General features: G+C 43.8%; 1 protein-coding gene across 7 annotated transcripts in view; it reads right to left on the bottom strand.

The window, feature by feature from the left end:
- The window catches only part of MTMR7 (myotubularin related protein 7), a 100,878-nt gene that overhangs the window by 9,518 nt on the left and 78,289 nt on the right, over nucleotides 1-13,071 (bottom strand). For all 7 annotated transcript variants that reach the window (XM_082863777.1, XM_082863778.1, XM_082863776.1 and 4 more), the window contains 2 exons: nucleotides 1,211-1,320; nucleotides 4-129 (listed from right to left, as the gene is read on the bottom strand). In XM_082863777.1, the coding sequence (XP_082719903.1) occupies nucleotides 4-129; nucleotides 1,211-1,320 (236 nt within the window). The remainder of the gene's footprint in view (nucleotides 1-3; nucleotides 130-1,210; nucleotides 1,321-13,071) is intronic.

Here is a 13,071-nt window from a genome sequence, read left to right as displayed (position 1 = left end):
CACCATGAAGCCCTTCAGAGTCCGGTAGTGAGGGTCCAGCAGGAGGCTGGCCACCGAGCACACCTGAGCAGTCCTGTCCCAGCCATCGGAACAATGAACAAGCACACTTGCCCCTTCCTCTGAAACTGCCTGAAAAACAGGATGGGCAAAGGACGGCTATCAACAGGAAACATCATCAGAATTAGCTTTGGCTTTGTACTCGCAGAAAGAATCAAAAAAAGATTTACAGGCGAAAAATCAACACCAAAACCTGTTCCTTCATTTATTGAGTGTTCACGCCCCCGTGTAGTTAGGGCGGAGCCAAGGAGAGGTTTGGTGCCGGTAACGGAAGCGTCACTTCCCTTCCCTTATATCCAGGAGCCACGAGCCCGGCTTTTGTACCATATATAAGCAGGCTTCCTGTATGAACGTCTCCTAGCCCACCTTCAACCCTCTTCCTCCCTGCCGGGTTTCCACCTTAAGCCTTTCCAAATGAAATTCTGGAGCTGCTGCTGGCTGCAATCATTTTCAAAAAGGAAAAGACAAAAATCATAAATTGTGAAACTACGAAATTAGAGATAAAAGGATAAGAGCCAAGTGAAAGTGCCCAGCACTGAATAAATATTTGTTAAATAAATGAATTATCTAATAAAGGGGGGCATACCATGTCATCAGAAAAGATATGGTTGTCTTTAGGTATAAATCTGAGGGGAATTTATTTTTAAAAAAAAACGCACTGAACAACAAAATAGACAATGCATTCAAAAGCAGCTTATGTGAAAGTTGCAGCAAAATCTTCCTCTGGCAGAACAGAATCTACCTGCCAGGTTCAGGAACATGACTTGCTTCTGCCATCACTGAAAAGGGGGAGCTGTTTGCTAAGGTGGAAGCTTCAGGCCTCGGTCACTCAGGTGACTCACATTTGGATGTACCCTCCTATAGAAAATTCTTTCTTCCACCCAGGACCAAGCCTAACTGAAGAGAGACCATTCTGAAAGTATTTTACCACTTGATCGCCTTGATGATACACTGTCAACTGAACACCATCCTCTCTCTCACAAAATCCCATCTTCAGAGGGCAAACTTCATGGAGGTCTGCAAAGCCAGCTCCCCATTTGGTATCAGCCAGTTTAGTACAGAGGAGCTCACGCGAGGCAACAAGATCTCCATTCTGAAGTCAGAGTACACTGGCTGCTCTGCCCCATAATTTCCGTTCTCTGCATTCGCATACCTTTGCAATGAAGATTCCTGCATCCATGATGGCCTTAATATGCCTCAACCAGCCAGAGTTCTCCAGTCCCCAAAGAAAATCACTCATGGAGGGAGATTTAAGTTCACACACTGCAAGATAAATCGTGTTACAGAAACAAAACACAGAAAATCTCTCATTTTGCATGTGATCATATTTGCAGGCAGTTCGTTAATGATTCCTTCACTGCAGTATTTTCTGGAAGACTTGAGTCAAGATAGACGCCCAAGCTTACTCGTTCTACTGAACAGTTCCAAGTAAAGGCTTTTCTATGTTCTTTGGTCACAGGGGACACTGCATCTGTTTAGGAGTATTATATTAGTAAAGTTTAAACCCCAATAAATGAAAATCATTGAATGTTACCATAGTAAAAATAAGAGATTTATTTATTCTTCCAGCAAAGATAGTCAAAATGTGCCACCAGGAAGCACTTGAGTAAGAGTGCCCTGGAGGAAAAGACGCCTATAACGAACTCCAGCACTTTCGCAACTAGAACTCCATCATCCGAGCACCGCACTTGCGGACTGCTGTAAAAATACGAAACAGAGCTGTCCTAGAAGTCTTAAATGGAAGTGATCGAACTCCTGCTACCAACAACCCTAGCCAAAGGGAGCAAAGCGTGTGAACTTAAACATGAGGCCCTGCACTTCCGAATGCTTCTAGAGCATCAGGTTAGGGGCTTTCCCTTTGGTCGAAAATGAAGATAATCCAGGATTCCAATGATACCTATATTTTACAAAACTAAGGCAGGTGTGTAAACACTTCTATAATATTATCACAAACAATTTCATCTCGAGAGCTTATCTTTTAGTTAAGCATGAAAAAACTTTAGGGCTCAGCGTTCTGACTACATATCACAAATATGACATTCCAAAGTTCATGGGGTTCATACCTATAAAGCCCTTTTGAGGAATCTTATAAATTAATCAATGAAAATTAACTAATGTTCCATAGATTTTGTTTGTTTAAAGTGTTAGTTTGGGCCTTGATCTGTTCACGTTTAAAACGGGGAAGGTGTACTAAATTATATCTAAGTGCCCTTCCAACTCTAGACTCCCAGATTCAACTTTAAGTCTATGAAAGCATCGCGCATTTGCAATACTTAAAAACAGTTAACAACGTTTAATTTATCAGATGCCCTTCCCTCAGATATGCCAGATAACAGAGGGTTCAGTCGTATTTCCCGCAACATAAGAGCCACACAAAAAAAGCACAAGTAGTTAAATTCTGAGTCACAGACGGCAGCAGTGAGGAAGAAAATACCGAGATTCCCAGCTTTTAAGGCCCTTCTTAAGAAAAAACCGTATTATGAATATGTTCAGGCAAGAGTCCAACCTCTTCCTTCCAAAAGCTTGCCCTGAGCTGGAAGCCCAGCTGGAGAACTGAGTTCTCTCCAGCATTGCCCTGGTTCAGGACACTGTCCCTTTGAGGTCACAGTGCTACTGGCTCCCCACCAGCAGCGATTTAGATTGTTCCAGGAAGATTAACCTGATGTGCAGTCTTCAAACGTTTTTGCACGTGTGCCCCTCCACTGATTTTTAAAACTATGTACCCATAGCACAGGGAGATCAGCTCGGTGCTTTGTGACCGCCTGGAGGGGTGGGATAGGGAGGGTGGGAGGGAGGGAGACGCAAGAGGGAAGAGATATGGGAACATATGTATATGTATAACTGATTCGCTTTGTTATAAAGCAGAAACTAACACACCATTGTAAAGCAATTATACTCCAATAAAGATGTAGAAAAAAAAAAAAAAAACTTTATGAACACTGAAAAACAAAAAAAACTATGTACCCTCTCAGGCACCCTAGAATAACGCCCCATAATAAGACTGAAGGTGTGTTCGCCGTCTGTAAGGTGGCAAAAGCACAGTTCGTTACGGGAGGTGGGAAAGGACGGCTGGTTCACACCTGGACGGAGGAGCATCTCTAAGGCAGGCGAGGCAGTTTTAGGAAGGAGCACTTGCGGAAGTCAGTGCCATAAAGCCATCCAGCCAGGGCGCCCCTGGGAAACTCTTCCCGTGACCTCGGGGTGTATGTACTCAGTGTGAAGACAGACGCTGAATCTGCTGCAACTGAAAAATGCCAGCCCTGGTGAGAAACTGGGCCGGGCGTGGCTCTGTCCTCGGGGAGGCGGATGGGGACGGGCTGGCCGCAGTGCTGCCCAGGCCCTCCGTGCAGCGCACATGACGCAATCCCCGCACCCTCTGTGCTGCGGCCTCTCCCGCGGGCGCCTGATGTTTGGTCTTTCTGTCCAACCCCGGCCGTGACCCAGACCGTTCAACTTAATCCTAAAATACACACATTCCACCACGTAGAGTCTCTGGACCCACTGAGTCCTTTAAATCTTCCGCAGATAATACTGACTTGCAAACAGTTTTCTGTGATTTTTTTTTTTTCCACTGAACTAGCCCAAATTTCTGGTGGTCATGATCGGGCTCAGGGCTAGCTGGCATCCTCCTTCATTTCAAAAAGTCCAGGGAGCTAGAGGGATATTTTGGCATCCAAGCTCAGAAGCTCAGTCCAAGGACAAATGATCCCTTTGCCTTCTCTTCTCACCAGGTGTGGAAATGACAGCAAGTTTAAAAATACAGACGCCAGGCTCTCCAGCTAACTGGGAGGTAGCCTGTGCCAGTGGCAAGAGGGGACCGGCCAGCTCACAGAACAAGGCCCTAAAAGGTGCTGTAGAGAGGATGCCCAGGCCACCCTCTTCACTGGCTCACGGCCCAGGGGACCAGCTGCCTCATCTCTCCCAGGTCAGCTCCCTTCCTTCCACATGGAGGATGGCTCCTTGTTTAACACATCTGCTTTCAGGAACATTATAACTGGGTACATTGAATAAAATAGCCTCCCGAGGTTTCACGCAAGGTAACGGCTGAGTGTTTCCCCTCACATGCTGAGTGGCCATTGTTAAGAGCAATCAGCCCACAGGTGATTAATACACATGGACAGATGGGGGTACACTTGAGACTCCAAGAATTAGCGCCTGGATTTTTAAATATAAAACTGGTGGGTTTGTTTGGATAAACTCAGGATAAGGCAGAAATACTGATCGGTTCACCCTTGTTGCCAAAGCTGAACCAATATTTACAAACCATTTTGCTGAACAAAGTTCATTTCAGCTGACCTCAGAGGCGTCAGCCACAGATCACAGAGAACCAGACTTATTATACTAACCTGGAGTTTAATGCCTGGGTCTAGTGACATTTGTTTTACATAACAGGGCAACTATATCCCACAAACACATAAAAACAACACTTAAAAAAAGATCGATAATTACGGCACCTGAGGAAATAGGGAATTTATTTGGAAGAAAATTAACCTCCCATGATCTTCCTTAGCTATTTCCTATACCAAGCTCATTTCTTCCTACACAGTGACTGCGTGGGGATCACAGAGGGTGCAAAGTCTCCATCTGAACCCTGTGGGATGGGTCTTTCTTGTGTCTAAGATCTAAGGTTGGAAGGTACATGGCCCTCCCTTACTTGCCAGCCAGACACATACCTGAGCTCTCCTCATGTGTGATTTGTCTCCTTCCCATCTTGGAGTCAAAGACCCAAGCCCAATGAAACGGCCTTCAAAGAACTAGCAAAATGATGGTAATCTCCCTCAATTGAACATCCCAGCAGGCGATACCATTCAAAGAGGACTTAATTATGGCCTGTACAACAGAAGTGTTCGGTAAAGCCTGCCCTGTAGTCTCCCTTTTTTACTTAGAGCCCACCCTGGTGACAGAATAAACTCTGCAGTGAAGTGTACTCAGTCTATTAATGTCAGTGCCACTCTCCTCCCCCCCGCACCCCTGCCAACTGACATGCACCCTCTTTATAGAGGCCTTTACATTAATTGGAGAGATCTGTATAGTAGCTTCTCTGTATATTACTGGACACCAATAAGATTCCAGCTTTGTTTGTGATGCTATTTTCTGGAATCTCCACACAACTAACAATGCCATGAAAGCCATTTTTGAATAGCCTTGTCGTCCTCTAAAGAAGTCGATGCTAATATCAAATGGTAAGTTGCGATCCAGCCTAAATTCTGTACACCTGTGCTAGCACTGCTTGCATTAGCAGCATACGTAACTATATGCAAACACACATGGGCGTGAGTATGTGTCTGTGTCGAGCTACTAATAAACGTGTATGTGTGTGTAAATGCATGTATACACACACACATTCCAGTAATACTGACTACCATTGACCTAAAGAAAATCAAGCAGCTGGCTCACAAAAGAATGCCCTACTAGCATTTATTAGCTTTGCATATGAGTTTTGTGTCTAAAGACACAATTTGCCACAATAAATTTTAAAATATATACGCCCATTTATGTTACATTTACCATATAGAAGGCTTGGGAGTTGGTCATTTTCTCGCAGTGAACAGGAACTCAGCCAAAGACAGGGCTTAAGGAATGAGCAGGTCTAAATAGGAAACGTAAGGCAGATGAAAATAGAAAAGTCTAGTCTGCGAGACGGGGTGCTGAGAGCCTGTGACGTCGGGGTGGATGTAAGATATTAGTGGCAAATGCTGGAGAGAAGGCCGAGAATCATCTGAGATTAAGATGTTGGCAGCAAATAACAAGTGGTGAAATAAGCAGTACACGTGGCTGGGGACGTAACTGGTGGAAAAGCATTCCACGCTCATCACACCGGCTGAGCAAAGCTGCAGGACCAATGCACCCATCGAATCTGAGGCCACACTGTCACTGGCAAGCAGATACTGAACTGCCCCATCCCCCCTGCAGCCTTATGGGAAAACTGCTCACCCTGTGGCTAATGTGAGTCACGTCTATCTTTAGTTTTATGGGAGACACGTTCTTCTATAAGTGCTCCTTTTGTAAATGTCCTAGTTATCCAAAAACTAGCTGTCATGATTAATAAAATGAAAACAACAATTCTGAGGGTGAAATTTTTTGATCTTTGAATTGTCCCAAGGAACATCAAGATACAGCACAATGAGAATAAAAAACAGCCATTCTTCTCCCATTAAATCTTTGTTTTCTCTTGTCCTCTCCTTTGCTAAAATCACCCAGAGATGAGGTCTTTGGCTTTGACATCCAATTAAAACATTCAACCATCTGATCTACCCAAGGACAGCCCTCAGGAAGATCACTTATGAGAAAGCATCATCTTCTCTTCCCGCCAGGATTTTCTGCCCTATATCAAGATCAGTAACGTCACTTTGTATTAATAAATAAAGCCTTTTTCTATGCAATGCCCAGTGTATAAAAAACTCTCAAGAACTGTCTGATGTACAGATGACTGTCTAAAATAACTATGTAGCTCCCAGTGACTTCCTCTACATCCATTATCTACCATGCAGCATATATTTACTCCCAATTTTCAGATTAGCCAGTGTGGCTTAAAGAGTTTACTAAGTCGGGCTTCCCTGGTGGTGCAGTGGTTGGGAGTCCGCCTAACAATGCAGGGGACAGGGGTTCGTGCCCCAGTCCGGGAAGATCCCACATGCCGCGGGGCGGCTGGGCCTGTGAGCCATGGCCGCTGAGCCTTTGCGTCCGGAGCCTGTGCTCCGCAATGGGAGAGGCCACAACAGTGAGAGGCCCGCGAACCAAAAAAAAAAAAAAAAAGAGTTTACTAAGTCATCCATGGTTACTCGGCCAGCAAATAACTGAGCTGGAGTCCTGGCCACAACACATACACCCCAAAGCTCACGCTCTTTCCTCTCTGCCTCAGTGCTTAGAGCATTAGATCTCAGTCTAGATCGGGCGACACCATCCAGCCACATTTTACATCCTCTTACAACAAAGAGAGAGCCAGGTACACACTCTTGATGCATTTCTTTCTTCCAAGTGACCATGAATTGATAACTAGTGGAGCCTGACAAAGAGATCTGTTGCTCTAGTAGAACACTTATTAAAAAATCTTACCGCTAGGTGGAGCTATCCAGTTCACTTTAATGGGAAAGTAGGTTTTCTGTGTGGAAACCCATGCCACGTGCTAAATTTTGAGGGACAGTGACCAGATTTTCAGCCAGGTCTTATTGGCTGTCTCGTCTAATAGGTTAGTAATCTCAGGAAATTAATAATGGGGAAAGTCAGAAGATCGAGAACTGAAAAAAGATCAACCTTTATAGCTTTTCATTAGCTCATAGCTGGTAGAACCTCATAGCATAAACTTGTAGGCCATGTTACAGGAAATACTCACTTTGAAATGAAAAACTTGAATGTGACTATAAAGGGTTGAACTCTTCCATTTCTTCCAGGCTTACTTAGCCATCGCCACATAAAGTAATGACGTGAGGAAGAAAGAATCAAATAAAAAGGACACTGGGACTGAGAGTTACAACCTTACCTCTGAGCAGAGAAAAATACTTCGTGGGAACCTCGGAGCCAGGTGTGTTAGGGACTGTCCCCTTCTAGACCTTGGTGCGCCCGAGAGCACCGGGCAGGGACGCCAGAGCAGGGAGTCGTCACACAAGCACAGCACCCACGGCCGTGCTGCCTCCCATGACACACTCGAAGTTCTCTGCTTTTACCTGTCCCTTCTACACCCAACAAAGGTTCTGAACAATCGGGCCTCACAACCTTCACACACAAGCACAGGTCACTTATCTCTGGGGCCTCCTGACTCTACCACAGAACTTTCACCATCATCACTGTTCCCAATTCTAGGGGAAACGATAGAAGTGGTTACCTCTTGGGGCCTGCTAAAAAGATTCCAATCTTTCCAGTTGAATCTTACAAACAGCCCTTCACTGTAGTATTGTCCAAACTGCTGAATGGGCAGCGGGCCTTTGTTCCTGTGCTCTGGACCTGCTCCCATCTGATCGGCTGTCAGGCTGAGGTTTGTATCTCTGTCAGACAACTTGCTGAGAAAACACCCACCAGGCCTGGCATGGGGTTTATTAAATTATTTTTGGTGAACTTGTGCTGAGTGGACACAGACCGTATCACGAGGCAAGCACTTCCATGCCTCTGAAATTGTGCTTACTCCATGTCTCTTGAATAAAAAAATTAAGGAAAGTCACCCATAAGAAGGCAGGGGACCTATCAAATACCCACCTAGCTGCCTGAATTAATCTACAGTCCATTCGCTTATCCATTTTATGCAGTACTTATTTTAAACTACTGTACTGCTTCCCAAGAAAAAGCATAATGCACCTTATACTGGAAAGCACTTTACAGTTTGCAAGGAATCTTTGTGAACAAATCTGTGAGCTAGACAGCAATGATATATTGCTTACATTGTTTTACAAATACAGGAAATGAAGTTTGTTCATGTTTACTAAGAGACTAAGGCAAGAACCCAAACCCAGATCTTCAGACACTTAGGCCAGGGTACTTTCTACCCAAGCCACCACCTAGAGAGACTGTAAAGCAAAGTGGTTAAGAGTATGGTGTCTGGGACTTCCCTGGTGGCGCAGTGGTTAAGAATCCACCTGCCTATGCAGGGGACACGGATTCGAGCCCTGGCCCGGGAAGATCCCACATGCCACAGAGCAACTAAGCCCGTGCGCCACAACTACTGAGCCTGCGCTCTACAGCCCATGAGCCACAACTACTGAGCCCACATGCCACAACTACTGAAGCCCGTGCACCTAGAGCCCGGGCTCCGCAACAAGAGAAGCCACTGCAATGACAAGCCTGTGCACCGCAACAAAGAGTAGCCCCCGCTTGCCGCAACTAGAGAAAGCCCGCGCACAGCAACGAAGACCCAACGCAGCCAAAAATAAATAAGTATATTAAAAAAATTAACAGTGTCCAGTACATAATAATCACCCGTAAATGTTATATCATCATTACCATGTGGGTGGTTATCTGTGAGTCTAATAAAAGAACCACAAATCAACGAGGATCAGGGTAAAATGATGGAAAGTACTAGGCTCAATTCTTCCTTTGTTATATGATACCAAGAAGGGTATGTCTTTAAAAACTTTTTAATTAAAAATGTAATACACCAGACTTTGTAACTGGAGATAGGCGCTCCTACTGGTCTTGAAGAATAACCTGTCGTGTTGTGAACAGCTTACGTGGAGGTCCAACATGGCAGAGAACTCTAGGACCTAAGGGTGACCGCCAGCTGACAGCGCTCAGGGCCCTCTGTTGAATGCAACCAATAACCTGAATCAGCCTGGAAGCAGATTCTGCCCCATCCAGGTTTCCAGATGAGGACACAGTCCGGCTAGCACCTTGACTGCAGCCTTGTAAGATCCTAGGCAGAGGGATCCTGGCTTCCCATTGACACATGAGAAATGCCCAGACTCGTGACCCTCAGAAACTGTGACCTGCTAAGTGTGTACTGTTTATGTTCCATGTAACGTACCAACCATAGACAATTTTGTAAATAAAGAAGGAAAAAGAAAAAATTCACCCATCGCCCTCTCGTTCTAATCCAATTATCATTCTGGAAATTCTTCATAAATATGGTTTACTGTATAGTGAATCAGAGTATGTATACAATTTTACAACCTGAATTTTTCACTTAATTATACACGTTCTCCCATGTTAGTAATATATTTTTCACATTTATCATTTTTAATGGATGCAAAATTTTGTATCAAAAGGTAGAGTGTTTAGTCAGTCAACTATTGTTGAACATTCCTGAGGCTTCCAAAATTCTATTATTATAAATAAAACACTTCTATCAAAACAGGCATTATATGTCTTTTTTTTAAACCATATTTTGGATTAGTCCCTAAGGGGAATTAATCTGGTAAAAATATGTATCTCAGAACAAAATATATTAGGTACCTCTTGCCAGTTTCAATGATACTAGAGATATTTAAAGTACTAGTTTTACCATATTCTTTTCAGTATTGAATATTTTAATGTATTTGAATTTAAATATTTAAATTTAATCTTATTTAAATTAAAAAAAATTTTAAGTGAAAAATGGTACTTTGAGGTTTTAACTACCTTTCTTTAATTATCAGAGCAAGTTTAAATGTTTTTCCGTTTGTTTCAACTTATTTTTCTTTAAAGAATTAGATTGAGTTGCCTAACTTCACTGAGACACTTTCTTCATCTATAAAGTGCAGATAATATTACGTACAGCACACTATTGCTGTGAAATCAAAATACAGGCAGACCTCATTTTACTGTACTTCACAGATATTGTGTGTTTTATAGGTTAAAGGTCTGTGGCAACCCTGCATCAAGCAAGTCTATCGGCACCATTTTCGCAACAACATTTGCTCACTTCAAACCTCTGTACCACATTTTGGCAATTCTCGAAGTATTTCAAACCCTCCACCAGTGAAAAGAATACAACTCTCTGAAAGCTCAGATGATGGTTACATCTTTTAAGCAATCAAATATTTTTAAATTAAGGTACGTACAGTGCTTTTTTAGACATAATGCTATTGCACACTGAATAGACTACAGGATAGGGTAAACATAACTTTCACATGCACTGGGAAACCAAAAAATCCGTGTGACTCACTTTATAGCGATATTCATTTTACTGAGGTGGTCTGGAACCGAACCTGCGATATCTTTAAGGTCTGCCCATTCGTGAATCATTTAAGTAAAAATACTGAGGAAGCCTGGCACGTAGCAGGTGCTCTGTTTTTAGTGAAATGCACAAGTCAATGAATAAGGGGTCAGTTATACAGAACTACACTGTGGCCAACAATATTAATCTAAGATTCATGTAGAATCCAGGCACGCCGAAACTAGTGGGGGGGAGAAAGGTCGATTTTCTGGGCAACATACAAAAGGTGGAGCAGGTTGACTGAAAAACAGGAAGGTGTCACTGCCATCATGTCTTTCCCATAAACACCCGCCTACCTTGAAAACAGGTATTTATTTACGAAGAGGCACGACAGTGCGGCTCAATCTCAAAGCCCGGATGTGAGGTAATTCCATGTGCCCCTCTCTCCCTCCCTCTCACTGACTTCCTCCCCCCAAATCAAGGATGCCCTGGGAGGTTTTTATTTCCACATCTGATAACAATTTCCTCAGCCACGGAAAGAGCCTATTCCAGGTCCTTCTACTGCCTGTTTCAACAACAACAAAAGAAAGAAAATATAGGGCATCCTTTTATTATTTGAGGGAAAAACCACTGTTTATATGATCAAGAGGAAAGGCTCTGTGGAAAGCACTTAATAAATCACACAATTGCTACATAACGGAAAGACTTCATTATTATCTCACTGGGAGGTGTGAATGCCACAAAATAGTTTGGTTTAGAACTTAGAAACCAAAGTTAACATGCAATCAATCAGCTCCATAAAAGGACCTACACCGGATGTGAACTTGGTCCTAGATTTCAGTTTCTGATGAAATACCCTGCAGCTGTTGCTCACAGACAGGGCTATTTCGGGCCAGAATGCGAACAATTTTTCATTTCTGTTATTCAGAATCTCTCCTGATAATATCAATATCCCTGATAAGAGGAATTTTGAAAAAAAAATAATAATCATGAAGGGAATGCATTATTCCGCTTCCTACCAAGTGACCAGCGGTACAAACCTTCCGATCTCTTTGATGCCAAGACAGCTGTTTGAAGGATAAAAGCCTCAAAAGGTGGGTCTGATTGCATCAGTTCATCAGCTGAGCTTCCACGAGCAGTTTATAATTTACTTGGTAAAAACAGATAGTCAAACATTGGTCAAGTCCCCTGAAAGGCATCCAGAAAGTTGTCCTTGCTTATTGCACTGACACAGAGCTGAAAAAGTGATGCAGAAGAACCACGATCCCTTATGAAACACAGGCTGCCCTCCCTCTGGAACTCGGTCCGTTTGCTGGTCCTTTAGAAATAGCGAGTCAGACCAAAGGTATGAGGGCAGGAGACATGGTTCCTATTAAGAAACCAAGTAAATGCTAATTTTAAAACAAAAGCCAAATCGCCATGTTCCAAGCACTCCTGGGAGCCACCTTCTGCACAGAAGAAAATATATATCCTCAAAAGTCAGCTTATGAAATTACTAAATGAAAACTATAAAGCATGCAAATGTTTTAATGATTCTGATATTGAACACTCTTCACACTAAAACTAGACTACCCGTTCAGTTACAGTACCAAGCTAGTCCAGTTTTTCAATGTCTAAAAAGCACAGCTTAGAGCAGGGAGAGCCACACCGCCCACGATAATCTCCCAAAGTTTACGAAGTTCAATGCCCAAGGCGTCCTCCTGTCCGCTGAGACATGGCAAATTTCACGTGGAGGTAAGATGGAGATAGACAGCTCCGGGGCCGTTATTTTTTTTTTTTTAAATGCAGGAAGAGGTTTCGTCTAACCATTCAAACCCTCAATTTTAAACTATTTGCAATCAGGGGCATCAAAGTGTGGACTCACAGACTGTCAGGGCTGGATGGGTCCACAGAAATTATTAGTCCAATCCTCTCCATTTACAGCAGGTAACAGAGCCCCAAAGAAGGTACATGACGTGTTCAAAGTCTCATAATGACTGAGATGACCCCGGGAATCCAGGAAGGAGAATGGCAATCAGGCTTGTCTGTGACACTCAAGTTCCTCCAGCTCCACCGCTAGCTTCTCACTACATCCTGCTCTGATTAAGCACTGAACTGCACGGGTTACTGAGAGCAGACGTGTATCCCGAGAAAAAGGGAATTCGGCACTTTGTCCCTGTTCACTACAGACCCCGCATTTCCGGTTCAGACCGGACTGCCCACTTCCCTGGCACACAGCGCCGCCTCCCCAGGGCTTCCCCCCAGAAGTGCGAGCCCAGCATTTACAGCCTCCCCTGGTCCAGAGGCACAAAGCCCTGGGTTATGCATCCTCTTTCTCTTCAGTTCCCACAAGAGGGAGAAGTGGTGGAGATAACAACAGCCTCCTCCTTGGGCCTTGGCAATCGCAAGAGCATAAGCAGTAAACGAGGCTGGTTTTGCTTGGAATATGTGATTTCTGGTAATTAGTTTACGGC

This window comes from Leucopleurus acutus (assembly GCF_964270905.1).
Source record: "Leucopleurus acutus genome assembly, chromosome: 21".
Classification (NCBI taxonomy): domain Eukaryota; kingdom Metazoa; phylum Chordata; class Mammalia; order Artiodactyla; family Delphinidae; genus Leucopleurus; species Leucopleurus acutus.
This window is presented reverse-complemented; position numbering and strand designations above follow the sequence as displayed.